The sequence below is a fragment of the Mesoplodon densirostris genome, chromosome 17 (assembly GCF_025265405.1).
Source record: "Mesoplodon densirostris isolate mMesDen1 chromosome 17, mMesDen1 primary haplotype, whole genome shotgun sequence".
Classification (NCBI taxonomy): Eukaryota; Metazoa; Chordata; class Mammalia; order Artiodactyla; family Ziphiidae; genus Mesoplodon; species Mesoplodon densirostris.
Window position 1 is genome coordinate 2,280,554 of NC_082677.1, and position 13,866 is coordinate 2,294,419.

At 39.1% G+C, this 13,866-nt stretch overlaps 1 protein-coding gene across 3 annotated transcripts in view; it reads left to right on the top strand.

Annotated features, from left to right (window-relative positions):
• SGCG (sarcoglycan gamma) overlaps window positions 1-13,866 on the top strand; it is a 44,540-nt gene that overhangs the window by 12,089 nt on the left and 18,585 nt on the right. For all 3 annotated transcript variants that reach the window (XM_060079589.1, XM_060079592.1, XM_060079591.1), the window contains exons 2-5: window positions 91-178; window positions 10,627-10,821; window positions 11,431-11,532; window positions 13,067-13,154. In XM_060079589.1, coding sequence (XP_059935572.1) covers window positions 91-178; window positions 10,627-10,821; window positions 11,431-11,532; window positions 13,067-13,154 — 473 coding nt within the window. The remainder of the gene's footprint in view (window positions 1-90; window positions 179-10,626; window positions 10,822-11,430; window positions 11,533-13,066; window positions 13,155-13,866) is intronic.

The window sequence follows — 13,866 nt, forward strand, 5'->3', positions numbered from 1 at the left end:
CAACCGGGGATGAAACTTGAGACAAGGCCAGGCTGGGGAACCTTTGCTTCCAGGCTGGTTGGTGAACTTGAACTGTCCCCTCTCACTCAGCGAGTCGTGGGACAGCCTGAAACACTCCGTCTCAGAAGGATCTGGAGCGGTGCAGTTAATTCACAGTGTGCTTTTTACAACATCTAAGGTAAGTAATCGGTTTTTACTTGGATCTTATATAATCATAATGTTCAATTTAAAAACCAAATAGGTATGAGGCTTCTTGATTATTTTTTACTTTCATAGGTATCATAATAGAAAATGAATTTTAAACGTTGAATAAATTTAGCTCAAAATGATTATGTATTAAGTATCAACAAACTAGTCAACGTCTCATTTCAAGTTTCTTTCAAGTTACTACGACTACTAATATGCTACCTGTTTTTAGCATGATTATGTCCTTCTAATAGTTTTAATTTGTATCAATAGAATACCATGATAGCATTTCTGTATTATCAGGCATTCAATCGTTATACTGTAATTAATCTAGACAAAGGATAATCTTTAAGATCACCTACTGCTAATTCTACTCTTAAGCTTTAGTGGCAGAATTACGTTTGATTTACATTTTGTCCATAGTTTTGTTACAGACATTTAAAAACAGGGTAAAATTCATGAGAACAGAAGTCCAGGTAGTTTGATACATTGAGAATAAGCAAAACAAGAGCAAAATACCAAGTTTGGCTGCCCAGCCCTTCTTGGATGAAAAAGGGAAGAATGTATGTCTCCCTAAATCTGGAATAAATAACGTGCTGCTCAAAATATGTATGAAAAAGTAAAAAGAAGTAGAATCAAGGTAAACTGCGCTATGCTTCGGCTTGTTTAAAGTGTCTGTTGTTTCTGGTGGATCCTAAGTTAATTAGGGCCCTTAGAAGACAAGTTTGTAAAGAAAGTCGTCAAGAAAGATAATGGGGAAAAAATAGCTCAACTGGCTGGAAGATTTGTCAGCAGGATGGAGTAACTCACTAGGTACAAAATGAACTACAGAACGTACTGTGTTTATTTTTTGCTTATTTTCTTGGAAACATTTTGGATCCAAAGAGCCACTTACCACCTCATGGTTCCAGTTGGTGTTAGTCTTAGAGGTTCTAGAATTTATCTGAGGTTTCTCTCAAAGCCAACAGAAAAGTAGTATTTCAATATATTTAAATATCAAATTCCAAAGACTAACAAATCCAATTTTCCCAAACATGCTGGCTAAGCTTGCAGCTAAAATGCTGCAAATAAAATTGTTCCATAATGTCCTTTAAAAAAATATACACTCTAGTCACTAAACTAGATTGCTATTATATTGAAGATGAAACTCAAAGAATAATTGTAAATTATGAATGGGTGCCCATTTGGTTTAATTTTGCACATATTGTTGGACCTGGGTAGGGTCTTCCCCGTGGCTTCCTCTCAAGCGAGCCCAGCCCTGCTCACCCACCATGAATGTGGTTTCCCGGTGGGGAACCCTCAGGACCTGCCTCCCACTTCTTTCTGTCCTACCCGCCTCCTTCTCCTCCCAGCCTCAAAAGCATCCAGTGTTGTTCTTCTCTGGACCCACTTCAGGACCAGATCTTTCTCTGGGGTTCTCATGAGCTTTGTAGAATTCCTCACCCACTTTCCTTGCCATTCCAGACTCCAAGCTCATCTCCTATTTCACATGTTATTGTGCCTTGGGTAATTTTATGGGAAAATAGATGCAGGAGTTTTTAGCGATCTGTGGATCTGCAAGGGTCCGTCTTGAGACTTCTCCCCAACCCCCTCACAGTGCCCGAGTCCACTTGACTTTGATCCGGCTGGTGTGCTGTGCACGCTGGTGAAGGAGATGGGCTTCCCAAGGGCTGCGTGTGCCCAAGGCATCTGTGCTTTGTCCTGAAGCCACTGGGGTAGAATTAGTCTTGGGGAAGGTCACTCTGGTTGCCATGGAGACTGGGTAAGGGGCGTGGAGGGAGGAGAGAAGAGCTGTAAAACATTGACAGATGGCCTCAGCTGAGGTCTGGAAAACAGACCCCAAGGGAGAACCAGCAGGAAGAAGTCATTGCCATGGAGACCGTACCTAAAACCCAGCCTCACCTTTGTGACTATTTTAACTGTATTTTAAACATTCTCAGTGAGTTTTACATGTGAAGTATCTCTGAAAAGGCACACTGTCAAGAAGCCTGATAGGCCACTTGAGTTGATCAGTTGACCAACTGATTGTTGATCGGTGGACAGAATTGATCATCGTATCACAGAGCTAAGAAGGCATGACTTTGGAACTCAGTCTGGTTTATATGATCGCGAAAGGGAAATACCTAAGATAGTATGGTTGAAAAGCAAAGGTAGAAACAGTGCTTTTCTGATGCTAATCTTCCTCCCAAATCCAACTCATCTATCAAGGTAGAACTTTATGTGATCTTGAACCTTAAAATACACTGTTGAAATACAGAGTGCTTATGGATTAACATTCCTAGTAGAAAATGAAGTAGTATGATGGTCACTGAGATGTGAAATGCAGGAACTGTCAGCCTATAAACTATGACATATGCATCAATCACATCATTATGACAATAAAAGGGCCAGGAAAATAACAATATATAAATCTATTATTTTCCCCTTTTGTTCCATGGGTTCCGGTTATTTTCCTAGCAGTTTATGGAGTTTCTGTTAAAGTTGGTATGAGACATATATGAAGTGTGGTAAAGATGGAATGATTTCGGTTTTCATTCATAACATTGGACCTAGACATGGGGACCTCTTCCACAAATACATCGTAAATGAGAATATACTTCATTCTGCCTGCCTGTCTTTAACAAATACGTATAATTGAGCCCCTACTCAGTTCCAGGCACTACTGTAGGTGCTGCTTATATTGTGGTGAACAAAACAGTGAACAAAACATCCTTATTTTGGCCTTATTTCCACCAACTTCAACTTCTGGACCTTGATATTACCCTTTAGTCAAATACTATATAAGGACATGGTAAAAGCTTCAGATTTCTGACTTTCTTTAATAAAACCAAGAATAAAACACTAAGAAAATATATTTGAATTGCCCGTTTTTATAAACTTAACACTGCTTTAAAATAAGCCTCTATCTGAACTAAGCAAACATGCCTTTTAAAACCACAGTTTTATGAGCTAACATTTGTGTGACAGTGGGTATGAGTGGTTTTTTTTCCTTTTGTTACTTTTTCATTTAAATAAAGGTTTCTTCCCTGTTCAGGACTGTTAGCTACTTAAAGGGCATTTCTTCTGTTGATTTGGTGTATTTTGTAAGGAACTTTTTAAAGTGGCAGTTTGCCATTTTATTTTAAAAGTCAGTTCTATTGTAAAGAAGAGAGAATGGTTTGATGACCTTTTAATTGTGTGTGTGTGTGTGCACGCATGTGTGTATTTATAGCAGGGGCATTCATGATTGTGAGAATTGTACTGATTGTAACTTTGGATGAAATGGATAACTACAATTTGTGTACTTTGCTATATTTAGTGACCATGCTGAGCAATTTGACCAAAAGATGAAGCAGAATTATTTTTGAAATTATTTGGTCATCCTAAATGTCGTCATAAAGTTGGGACAAGTATGGTGAATTTACTATTAACTTTACTATTATCAGAGGAATATATATATCCAAAGGTATATATATATATATATATATATATATATATTTTTTTTTTTTTAATCTGAAAAAATACAGAAAAACATTTGGGAAATGAAATTTTAAGTGAAAAAGGTGGAATATGGGGGAAATTTTTGTTAACCATTTTTAAATTTCTTTATCATCTATTTTCTATGGGTATATATTTTTTTCATAAGTTTTTCAATAGTCTTTTTCATTCAACACTATCATTAGCGTTTCTCTAAGGTATTATATGCTTTTCAAGCAGTTAATTCTGAACTAATTACTCTAATAAATGATCATTTATTTACTTTCCAGTCATTCACCATCACACATGATGTAAAATAAATGTCCTTAAACATGGATCTTCATTTTCATTCCTAATTGTTTCTTTGGAATAAGTTTCTAGAATTGAAATTACTGTTTGTTTGAGGTTCTTGGTACATCATCCTTCTAGAGGGATGATGTTAAGTTTCACTTTAAACAGCAGAGGACTTCCATACCCGTTTTTCAAACACTTTGCCGATAATGGCTACTACCAGTTTTTAATTTTCCCTTAATTTTTGAAAACTGCTTATGGAACTTGTGTTTATTTGCATTTCATGGTGAAGCTGAACCTTTTGCTGTGTGTATTAATCATCTGTGTTTCTTTAATGTATGTGCATTGTTCAGGTTTTATTGGATTATTTATATTTTTAAGGGTGATAACCTTGTCTTATCTTTAAGGCAAATATTTTCCCCATTTGTTATCTGCTGTTGAATGTTCCTTGTTGATGTACTTTTGTCACATCTACCAGGGTGAGCTCCTCCCCACTGCTCTTTGTTTTCCTAAACGTTGGCACCAGTTGGGAATGCTGTGAGTTGTGATGCAAACAGTGAGGCAGGAAGTACCTTGACAATTAGCTATTTAATGTGGGGATTAGCTATTTCTTGGAAGTCTAAAGGAAAATGGAGGTAAACTCGTCCAATGATTCTCAGTGCCAGCCTGACCTAGTCAGCTTTAACTTAATAAGCATGTATAAGAGACATGGAAGCAACCTAAATGTTCATCAACAGATGAATGAATAAAGATGAGGTCTACATATGCAGTGAAATATTACTCAGCCATAAAAAAGAATGAAATAATGCCATTTTCGGCAACATGGATGAACCTAGAGTTTATCACACTAAGTGAGGTAAGTCAGAAAGAGAAAGACAAATACCATACGATATCACTTATATGTGGAATCTAAAATATGATACAGATGAACTTATTTATAGAACAGACAGAGAAAATAACTTATGGTTACCAAAGGGAAAAGGTGGGCGGTGGGAGATAAATTAGGAGTTTGGGATTAAAATATACACTGTACTATATATCAAATAGATAAGCAACAAAGACCTACTGTGTAGCACAAACTATATATTCAATATCTTGTAATAAACTACAATGGAAAAGAATCTGAAAAGAATATATATAGTAAATATATATAAATTCAACTATACTTGTAAATCAACTACACTTCAGTTTAAAAAAAAAAGTATATGAAGAGCGACCCATAAATACTGGATGTCTCTCATTTCTCCCTTCCGTTTACTTATCACTTCTGTGTATGGGCTTGTTCTCGACTCTGTGTTCTTTTCTTTGTCTATTTGTCTTTCCTTTTGTCACTGTCTCATTGTTTCATTACCATAGCATAAAACGGTGCTTTACATCCAGCAAGGTTAAGCCCCACTCTTCACACACTCATTTGTTCAGTGCCTATGGGCCTGTTATGTGCATGTAACTCCTGCAGGTCATGGTATGTCGTCACATGGTTATGATTGACTTTGCATGTGAGTGGCCTTGTCATTCTGATGGATGATGTAACATGATGGTACTGGTTATGTCATAGAAATGATGCTACTTGAATATAGAGCCAGGTGACTATGAAAGGCAGTTTTTGAAACTGAAAAATAATTTTCCTGAAGTTTTCAAAGGGACATGATGGATGCTATAAGAGGTTTGGTAATGCCCCAGTCAGCATGCCCTGTGGCCTGGCAGGACCTCACTCAGTGCTATAGAATTCCATCCCTAACACTCAGAAGTCTCTCCCTTGAAGAAGGGGGGGTGACCAGAGAAGCAGCACCCACGGGACCCCCTCCATCCCTGCCTGTAGTTCTCTTTGCTAAAATTAGCCAGTGAGCTTATGGCAGGAAAACAGCCTCTGTCAGACATATGTGTGGAAGTGAGCATAACCCCAGTCCTCCTAACACTTCAGAGATTGATTTTTGTTTTATCCATTGCATTTCTAATTTTACTGAATTATGGCGAGAGCAAAGAATTTGTATGAAATTTATCCTTTGGCATTTCTTCATTCTTCCTTGTAAATGTTTATCAAATTTTGCAAAGGTTACACCCATGGTTGAAAAAAGTAAGCATTTCCCAATTTCAGGGATGGAGCTCTACACACATCCATTGAAACACATTTTAATTGTGTTGTCCAGGGTTTCTATAGAAATATGTTAAAGTCTTCCACTATGGTAATACCTTTCTCGGTTTTTTCTTAATGTTCTTCTTCCATTTTTCTCACGTATATACAGATGAAGAGGTATAGAAACAGGCATAGGTGTATCAGGACATTTGAGAGAGGCATACACGTCTAGCATTTTATAGCCTCCTGATGAATTTGCTTATTTTTATATCCATAGTATTACAGCAGTGCCCCATCGTCACGTGCCCTGTAATTATGGGAGTTCAGATACAGCATAAATGTCAGGTGGCTCCTGTCCTTTGCTCCTGCCCCAGGAAACAATGCCTGGTTCTCGTCCTGTTTGGGGAAAGGGTGGGAGGTGGGGGTGTGGATGTGGCTGAGTACCAGTGTCAGGGTCGTGCAGAGCAGGCTCTGCCACCAGCAATCACCAGAGCGGGTGATTCCTCACGGGGGGTTCTTGGAGTCACTCCTCCGTCCTCTTCACCTCCTTCCTGGAATCACTGTGCAAGCCCAGGGGCTCAGGGCCGCTTGCTTCGGTGGCCGAGCAGGAGGTGCTGGCCGGGAGGCTGGATGGGACAGTCAGCCCACAGCCTGATCACGTCTCCCCTGGGGCAATTTCACCAGCTGCATGGCACGACTCTCCATTTACAAAGTTGAAATCTGGGGCCCATACCTGTCGTGAAGCTTCTTTGCTTTGGTGTTGTCCAGACTCAAAGTGATTTTATTTAATAGACTTGAATTAATTTATCCTGCTCAGGAGTCAGTATCTGTTTCCAATCTCACATATCTTCAATTATAGAAAATTCTTGTCAATTACCTCTAATCATTGTCTTTCCTATGTCTTCTTTGGTTACTCCTGCTGGAGCTTCAATAAGACATGTTTAGACCGTCTCGTTCCTCAGACATGTCCTTTAAACTTACCCTCACGTTTCCCATACCTTTTATCACTCTGTCGTGTTTTCTAAGATCTGTCTTCCTATATGTACTGATTCTCTTCTCAGCTCTATGTAATCTGTTAAATATAGGGAAATTGTCTTTATATGTCATAACTTTAAGCTATACAACACATTCTTTGGAATTTAAAATATAACTGAACTTCTCATTTCGGAGGAGTCTGTTTAGTTCTTTTTCAAACCCACCTTTTTAAAAAATCCTTTTATATTAGTTCCTTTTGAGCATCATCCATGTATTTATCATTTCCATGTCTCAAACTCCTGGCAACAGCCTATCCGACCAGGCATTCAGTAAATGTTAGTTAAAATTAACAATGTCTTTTAAAAACATTTATGTAGTGGACGCTGTATTCAGTTACTATACTATGTACTATGACAAGAATCAAAGAATGTAGAAGGCAGAATTTCTATCTTTAAGATGGTTTTATTTTAAATAATAAATAGGTAACCGTGAATTCAAGAGCATATGAAAACTTCTATTTTTGCAAAACATACTGTAATGTTTCGTGTCTGGAGCCTTATGCATTAAAATATTGATAACTATATTTAGAGAGAGGCATTTAAAGCTAATCAAAATTAAGTATACCATCAACATACTTTAAAGACGGTTAACAGGGAAAGGGGTGGGATATTTTTTAGTTAATTAATTTATTTATTTTTGGCTGTGTTGGGTCTTTGTTGCTGCACGCGGGCTTTCTCTAGTTGCGGTGAGCGGGGGCTACTCTTTGTTGTGGTGCGCGGGCTTCTCATGGCGGTGGCTTCTCTTGTTGCGGAGCACGGGCTCTAGGCGTGCGGGCTCAGTAGTTGTGGCTCGCGGGCTCTAGAGTGTAGGCTCAGTAGTTGTGGCGCATAGGCTTAGTTGCTCCGCGGCGTGTGGGATCTTCCCGGACCAGGGCTCGAACCCGTGTGCCCTGCATTGGCAGGTGTATTCTTAACCACTGAGCCATCAGGGAAGTCCCCATAAATTGTTTTTTAAATAAAGGAGCCTATGAGAATAATTTTTGCTCAAGATGTAGTAAAACTCAAAATTATTTACCTTGGAATATAGATTTTTAAGTTCTAACATAAAATATTATCTTATTAATTTTTTGTAAAGGGTCTATAAGTAGATCATAAAGCATAATGCGTTGTTCCAGAGCAGTTTCTTGCCAGCATGAATACTAATACTTTACAGTTATCTGACCTCGAAGTGATAGAGAACTGGTGTCCTTTTCAATGCTAATTTTAACACATATCTGAAGGAAGCTAGCTGAACCTGATAGCCTCTGAAAGTCTCTTCCAGAAAAAATTGAATATACAGTGTCAAATAAAAATGGAAGCCACCATGAGTCACCATTAGAATATAAGCTAATAATTTATTAAAATAACAACATCAACTTTTTAGGGAAAAAAACTGGAGTTGCGTGTTCTGCCTCCTCATTTTAAATCACGCCTCTGTCTAGAGTAAGATCCTTGTTCAGTGCAACACATCTAACACTGGTAAATGGCAGCTTAACCAACAGAGTTAAGGGGGGCAATCGTAAAACGTGGCTTCGTTACCGAAACTCAGGCCCAGGTGCCTGCCGCTCAAGCAGCCCTGTTCACACTTTGATTTTTAGCCCCAGAAGACCCATTTTCATACTTCTGACCTCCAAAACTGTAAAATAATAAAATTATGATGGGTTAAGCTAGGTTTGTGATAGCTTTACACCAGCAGTAGGAAGCTCTAGATAGGAATAGAAATATGTAGCAAGTGGAAACCATACGTGTGCGTGCGCACATGTGCGTGTGTATACACACACACTTAGAAAACTGCTGTTTTTATCGATCTGTAGCAATACTGTAAAATAATGCACTTGCTTTAAATTCAGATTCTCTGGCCACCCTTCCCAATCCAATCGCAGACTCTTAGCCTATCTTTTACAGAAAGTGTGGTTTTCCCACCATTATTTAGATGACAAGTGCTTTGGAATAAATATAACAGAGTGCTGTGTTGGGAGTGAGTGGGTGTCCGGGGAAGACTTCTTTGAGGAGGTGTCATGTGAACGGGTCTGAAGCTGAGGAGGGAGCTGGCAGAGCGTTTCAGGTGGAAGGGATGCCCAGGAGTGAGTCCTGACCTGAGGGCTCACCTGGGCTGTTAAAGAGTGGATGGGGCGCTGTGAGCAAAAGACCAACAACTGCAGGTGAAGAGGTGAGCAGAGGCTCTCATGGAGGGTCTGGGGGGTGATGGAGGAGGTTGGATGTTCTCAGTGGGGAAAAGTCACGGGAAGGTGTGAAACTGTAGAGTGACAGGCGCTGATTTACATTTCACATGTCTGCTTGTGGGTAGAGAGGGGTTTCCGGAGGGGAAGGAGGGGAAGCAGGCTTGCAGTGGTGCAGATGACAGTTCGCGGTGGCTGGCACCAGGGCGGTAGCCGTGGCAATGGAGAGAAGTAGACAGATTGGGGATGCAGGTTGAAGGCAGAGCTGATGTGGGGCTGTGTGGGTGGTGATGGACTTTCTAATCCAAAAAAAGACTGGAGGGGTCAAAGGTGAGTGAGTGAAGAATGCCCTCGTGAAATTGTTAACCACTTAGGTTTTGAATAATGCAGATTGTCAGTCCTGAGTGTTTGAAAATACTGAGTGATGAACAGCACCATTTTATACAATCAGCCAGAACACGGGAAATGCCTGTTGTTTGGTTGGAACGAAATGTATAGAATTATTTTGACCATAACATTTTAAATAAGGACACCTCCAAATCATTCCTAAAAATAAATGCATAAAAAAATCTCAGAAGAGAATATTTTATATGATTCATCATTTTGCTACATTTACAATCAGAAAAGTCATCATAATTTCTAATCTTAATTTAAACAGTTAAAACCATGTTCTTTTTTTCTTTGTGTAAAGGGGAAAATTGAGCAACTTTTAAAAATCTCTTCATAGAGTTGAAATTGTTACTAAAACTCTTAACCTGATTTACATAAAACAGTGAATGTTTGTAAACATTTGTACACGTACACATTTTGATCTTTCTTGAAGTAGGTCAGTACTTGGGAGCTTTATTATAGGCCAAAGTTGGTGTGGTAGGTATCTTGAAAAGAACCTTTTTAATTCTGAATAATTTAGTAGCTGAAGGAAGATGTAATTTAATCATTTGGCATAAAATTGAGTAATTGGATTTTTTTTTCAGAAGGCTCTTAGGTACCAGCTTGATTTTCCTCCCACTGAATCTTTTAAGAATATGATAACTTGATTGTTGTAGGTTGATGCTTCAATTCCAAGCTTAATCTTGCAGAATTTTGAAAGCTGTATATATATTGATTTTATTGATTAAAATCTGAAAATATAATCACTGGATTTCAAATGAATTTGTCATATCTAAATATGTTGCATGACAGATTATCACTGTGGTTGAAATACAGTGACATGTTTCAAAGTAATAGCCAATGCTCATTTTAAACATCACTAATTTTGGAAATTTGTTATTGGGGTAAAAAGTATTTTGTTGGACTAATGGTCAATCAGTATTGACAAACAAATTCTCTTTCTGGCCATGTGTCTCTCCCTCTCTCCCTCTACCCCCCTCCTACCCCCTACCCCCTCTCTTTACCCCTCCCTCCTTTGCCCCCCACCCGGTGGCAGATGGTGCGTGAACAATACACCACGACCACAGAAGGCACCCACATAGAGCGTCCAGAGAACCAGTCTGTCTACAAAATCGGCATTTATGGCTGGAGAAAGCGTTGCCTTTACTTACTTGTTCTTCTTTTGCTCATCATCCTCCTTGTGAATTTTGCTCTTACAATTTGGATTCTTAAAGTGATGTGGTTTTCCCCAGTAAGTATTTTTTTTCCTGATAAACATGTTCTTGTTTTGTTTGTGCCGTCACTCCATCCACATTGTATCAACAGAAGCTTCCTTTCATGCAGTTAATGTTGGTTTCCTGTCTGGATCAGGATTTTCAGTAGCAAAAAATCATATAACATTTACTTTTCTTTTTTAGCTTTTTAAAATAATTTCACTGCAAACTATAGGGTGTTGGTTTTCATTGCAGTTCTGTATTCTGATTGTGCTGGTGGCTACCCGAATCTATATATGTTAAAACCCATAGAACTATAAGCCTCAAGAGTCCATTTTATTGCATCTTAATTTTTAAAAAATTTTAAGTAGTAATGGTGAGATTTTTTTTTGTGACGTGATGGGCTCTTGCATGTTTGTTATAAAGTGATTATTTAAATCTTGTATGCATTTCCTAAATACTCCTTTGTATTTACACAAGACATAATAAAATACTGAATATTGAATAAAAACAACTCAAGTTTTAAATAAAGTATTTAAGAGAAATACAGTAAAGTGCCGATAGGAAATCTATGAAAATGCATACATAATTTAAGTTGATACTAAAAGAAGTGAAGAAGAAAGCAGTAACAAATCTCTTTTTAACAGAGAGGGATGGGTCACCTGTATGTTATAGAAGATGGACTTTTCCTGGAGGGGGAATCGGAGTTTTTATTCCCGCTGTATGCCAAAGAAATACACTCCAGAGTGGTAAGAAAATGAGGACACATTTAAATAATTTGTGTTTCATGAAAAATAAATAATGGTGAAACACAGAAAGTTTGCTTTTCTGATGAAAGGGGTGCATGCGTCGACACTGCATGTTTCCCTGGCCATGTGCCTTGGGTGAGCCCTAGCAAGTGACCGCCATGGTCACACCCAAACCTTGCCTGGGAACCCCCAGCACTGCCCCAGCAGATTTCTGCTTATATCTCATTGACCAGAATTGTATCACTTGGGTCTCCCTCCCTGCAGGACAGGCTGAGAAAGCAATTAACCTTGGCAGCCCCTGAGGTGGAAGCCAGAAAAAGAATACTGTTGGAGAGCATCCATTGGATCAGACAACCAGAGTGGCTCCTGGGACAGCTTACTTTGTCTAGGCCCGGGAGTGGGCTTCACAGCTCTGACCTGGGCCATGTCCTCCCTTTCAGGGAAAATGATAAAAAAAGAAAAAGAGCCTGGAAGTTGGCGCCCGAAGACCGGGCTCCGTCATGGAACTGTCACCTGCTAGCTGTTACTTTGGGAGAGCCGTCATTTAATCTCTTTGAGCTCAATTTCCTCATCTGTATGTGAGGAGTAATGCCACCTCCTTCAAAATGTGGAGGTAAAAGGAGAGGCTGATGGTAAAACTCGTTGGTGAATTATTAGCTCTTACTATCATGCTGGTTATTTCAAAACACAGCGAACACAAGTAGTAAGGTCACACCATTGGATAAAAGGTGAGAGTGGTACATCCACCTGCTTCCACAAAGCAAGTTGGAGACTTTCTGACCTGCTAGAGCTCCACAGCGCTCCTAAAACTTCGTTCCTTCTGCAAAAGCATAGTACACCCCACAACTGGGGAAGATACTTGGTTCCCTCTGAGTGACAGAAACCCACCCGAATCCAGCAGCCAAATCACTGCATTCCTTTTGAAGAAAACTGTTACAGAAGAACCAGCAATCTTCTGTGAGACAAAGCCTCCGCTCAGACTGTGACCCCACTTACGTGCTCATAAAGCCACTGTATCTTCCAACAAGAAGCTCTAAAAACGTAGGCGTCCAACAGATTTTAAAAGCTCTTGAAATTGTGAGAAGCCTTTTGCATTTTGAAAATAAGTAATATGGTCTTTATTTATAGAAGAGCTAACCGCTCTCTGATTTACCTTTTAAAAATATATCATGTCCTGGGCATAAATTATGAGAAATGAAATTTTAATTCCTTGGAAAAGACAAAACACGGATTAAATCTTGATTGTTTCAGATCTTCACCTTGAGAACGGACTTGGTCCATTGTAACCAGTGCACACAGGCTCTGTAAACCCAGGAGGTTATTATATTTTGTGGGGAAAAAAAATAATGCATTTACCCCCTTCACACAATATAATCCAAGTTTAAAAAATAGTTTTAGCCACAAATTTATAGGTTCACAGGATCTATGACATTGGAGAAATTATTTTGTGTAAATCTTCAATTTATATACAAATACAAAGGTATAGTCATTTTAAATAGTGTGTATTTGGCTCACATTGTAAATCTGTTTTTAGGACTCATCTCTACTTCTGCAGTCCACACAGAATGTGACTGTAAATGCACGCAACCCAGAGGGAGAAGTTACAGGCAGATTAAAAGTGGGTGAGTCCATCTTCATAACAGTGCTTTGCATGTGTGTGGTCCATGAACAGTTGTGCTGAATGGATCCATTTGTTTTTTTCCTTCTAGAGAATTCAAAGTTATTTATGAGCAATCAAAGTATGAGTTTTCTAAATATCATGCTGTGTGGACCATGGAGACTAGTTCAGGTGGTGGGAGGACAGTCTGAAGTATTCTAAGTGAAGTTATTTTGGTTCCAAGAAATAAGAGGACCATTTAAGGTAGTACAAGAAACAATGATTGTTGCAGGATACAAAATAATCCCACAGAGACTGAGGAAAGGAAACAAAGTAGCTGCCCTCAAGAAAAGAAAGACCAGGGCCAGAGAATCAAAGTATTCATCCTCTCTCTCCCTCTCTCCCCTTCCCTCTCTCCTTCTCTCTGCCATGTTCCCCTCCATTCCATGAATCTCTGTCCATGATTTTCACTTGGTATCATGGTTGCACCAGTTCTAACTCTACAGGACTCTCTGGTTCTTCATCCGATTGGCTGTAGTTCTCAACACCAGCCAACTTGGTCTTCAGTGTCATGCATTCTCAATTCACAGCTAAGTACTCTAATTGGCCCAATTACTCTGTTCAACCAACTGCCCTTGGCTGAGCCATGTACACCCATCCGATCAGCTAAGACCAAAGAATATGGTCACATGGGAGAAGGGTCCTTTGGAATCGTGCACAGAGAGCAAAAGGATTAG